Here is a 2736-nt window from a genome sequence, read left to right as displayed (position 1 = left end):
CAACCAACCCACCCACACCTGATCCAGTCCTCAGTAAATCGGGAGCGTCATCTTTCGGCTCAGCTCCGTCTTCTCCACAACAAACCCCAGAGACACCTCATTACTGCAGAGGCCCTACTTTTTACTAGATTATTTTGATGCCAACTCAGACGTAGAGCTGATCCACTTCCTGTCTCTACCTTTTCCTCAGAGTCCACTTCCTGTTTCACCAAAACTGCCGGTCGTTCCTGGGTCCTCTCTGCCATTTCCCATGATGCTCCGGGCTTCTGGTAGCAGTGCTCACTGCTGATGTAACAGATGGCAGGCTCTCCTCGGGGGCTGGATGTGAGCCTCGGCCCGTCCTCCTGTCTCCATGGTAACCTCCACAGCTGCAGGTCGGGGTGGCACGGTGAGCTGCACAGACAGACGCAGACAGACTGAGCACCGGTCTGCGCAGTTAACAGGCGAGCGGCACCTCGGATGAGTCCGGACTCACCGCAGCAGGCTGATTTTCAGCTGCAGGCCGTTGAGGACCTGGCCGAGACCACGCGTGTGCGTCAGCAGGCGGCCGGTGTGGGAAATCTTGGAGGCGTTGGTCTCCGAGTAGTTCTCCTTCACGCACGACAGGCCGAACATGGGGCCCGAGATCAGCAGGTCGGGTTCGGAGAAGAAGCGCTGAGCCCGCCTCCAACCTGCACGTCAGAACAGAGAAGAGTTTGAGACGAGACCAACGTCAGAAAACATCCCGACCCGGCCCGTTTCCCGTCCGGCGCTCGTCCTACCTGAGCTCTGTCTGCAGTAGTAGCAGGTGTAGCTGAGAGGAACGTTGTCTTCGTACAGTCCCATGCAGGTGCCGTGCTGCCAGAACAGACACGACTCGCACTGACAACACAGAGACACACATCAGAACCACCCGGTCCACACAGAACCACAGGGTCCACACAGAGACACACATCAGAACCACCGGGTCCACACAGAACCACCCGATCCACACAGAGACCACACATCAGAACCACCCGGTCCACACAGAACCACAGGGTCCACACAGAACCACAGGGTCCAGAGATTTTCCACGAGTTTTCTCTTTTATGAATGGAGGTTTGACTGTGTGTGTTTTACCTGGATCATGAAGTCGTTTTCTTCGTCCACCTCACACACACACCTGACCTCCTCACACTCATCTGTCTCCATAGCAACGTGCCAGGGGGGCGTGTCCTCTCCGCTCTCAGCTGTTAGAGTCGACCAATCACTGCCTTCGTCGACTGAAGGGAGAATAAGCTCAACAAACTGATTGTGGATGGTGTGTGTGTGTGTGTGTGTGTGTGTGTGTGTGTGTGTGTGTGTGTGTGTGTGTGTGCGTGCACGTGCTCACCATGTGTGTGTGAAAGCTTCAGAGTGATCGGAGGTCTGTCGGATATTTCCTCCTCGCTGGAGCCGAACCCTGACAGAAGAAGAAGAAATGCGACTCAGCTCTAAATATTCAGTCAATAGGAAACAATCATGTAAACAGGAAGTGACATCATATTGTTGTTCTTTAGCAGCGTGACGGCTACCTGGCAGACTTTTCTTCTTCTTCTTTTTCTTTTTCTTCTTCTTCAGTTTGACCCGCAGGAAGTGCTTCCTGTCCTTCCTGTCGTTCCCTCCTTGCTTCTCCTTCCTCTCCTCCTTCTTTAACTCTGCTAACAGGAAGTCAGACGGTTAAAACGCCGTTACACCTGGTTGTTCCGGAGCCGCAGTGAGCCGACAGACCTGCTCCCATGATGCTCTGCTCCCCGTCGTCACCATGACAACTGCTGCTCCGGCTCTCAGGCTTCCTGCCCAGCATGAAGTCGTTCCCATCAGAAGACGACCTCCTCCTCCTGTAGAACATCTAGCTGGTTAAACGGTAGACCTGCAGGTCGCTCGGGTCCAGCTGGGGGATCTGGACTCACCTCTGTGGTCCCGCTTCCAGGCCTCGGTCCAGCTGCTGGTCCGAGTGGTAGTACTTGGTGTGGTAGTGCAGCAGACTGGCCTTCCTGAAGGACTTGGGGCAGCCAGGAGCCTGACACTTGAAGGGGTTGTGGTCCAGCTCGATGGAGAGGATGGGAGGAGGCTGGTTCTTTATCACCCTGTACACTGAGAGCACACGAGGACCCACACGGCCGTTACACGCCCGTCCACAAACCCTTACACAGCGACGACAGACCGCCGTTTGTGACGCTGGACCAAAACTAATCCACGAGTCCGTCTTTGACGGGCGTTTAAAAACTGAACGAAAATTCAGAGGAACGTTGGGAAAGAAGAACATTCAGAAGACTAAAGTCCATTTGGTGCCATCGGTGAGCGCACGGTGAGACGATGCCCGTCTGCTCGCTCCTGTTACGGCAGACGGTTTTACCATATAATCAGTTCACACTCTTGTCTCCGGTTACCAAAACAAAAAAGTAAAGGTTTGTAAGCTCAACCATCCAGGTAGATAAATGACAAGAAACGGATAAATCGTGTCATCTGGACCGCCTCTTTTTTGGAGGACCTGAAATATAAAGAGCACCTCCTTCACGTGTTTCAAGTCGGCCTGCTGTGCAGCTCCCAGAAATCATGTCCAGGTGACCTGAGTTCACCTTTTTATGAGCTCCCTTATATTTATACTTTTTGTCTTTCTGGGCGGAGTTTGCATGTTCTGCTTGTGATTGCCTGAGTTTTCTCCAGGTACTCCGGTTTCCTGCCACAGATCAAAAACATGCATGTCCGCTGCCTTCAGGCCCACGCCCCCCTTCC

At 53.6% G+C, this 2736-nt stretch overlaps 1 protein-coding gene across 1 annotated transcript in view; it reads right to left on the bottom strand.

Annotated features, from left to right (window-relative positions):
* LOC119429244 overlaps positions 1-2226 on the bottom strand; it is a gene marked incomplete at its 5' end in the record, with an annotated part of 7077 nt that extends 4851 nt beyond the window's left edge. Inside the window, 8 exons of the mRNA XM_037696914.1 lie at positions 152-393; positions 476-671; positions 762-861; positions 1099-1241; positions 1352-1420; positions 1533-1655; positions 1729-1838; positions 1911-2226. Of these exons, the coding sequence (XP_037552842.1) occupies positions 152-393; positions 476-671; positions 762-861; positions 1099-1241; positions 1352-1420; positions 1533-1655; positions 1729-1838; positions 1911-2226 (1299 nt within the window). The remainder of the gene's footprint in view (positions 1-151; positions 394-475; positions 672-761; positions 862-1098; positions 1242-1351; positions 1421-1532; positions 1656-1728; positions 1839-1910) is intronic.
* Positions 2227-2736: the final 510 nt, after the last annotated feature.

Source organism: Nematolebias whitei, unplaced genomic scaffold (genome assembly GCF_014905685.2).
Source record: "Nematolebias whitei isolate Nwh7 unplaced genomic scaffold, NemWhi1 Nwh_scaf_169, whole genome shotgun sequence".
In the NCBI taxonomy this organism is placed as follows: domain Eukaryota; kingdom Metazoa; phylum Chordata; class Actinopteri; order Cyprinodontiformes; family Rivulidae; genus Nematolebias; species Nematolebias whitei.
This window is presented reverse-complemented; position numbering and strand designations above follow the sequence as displayed.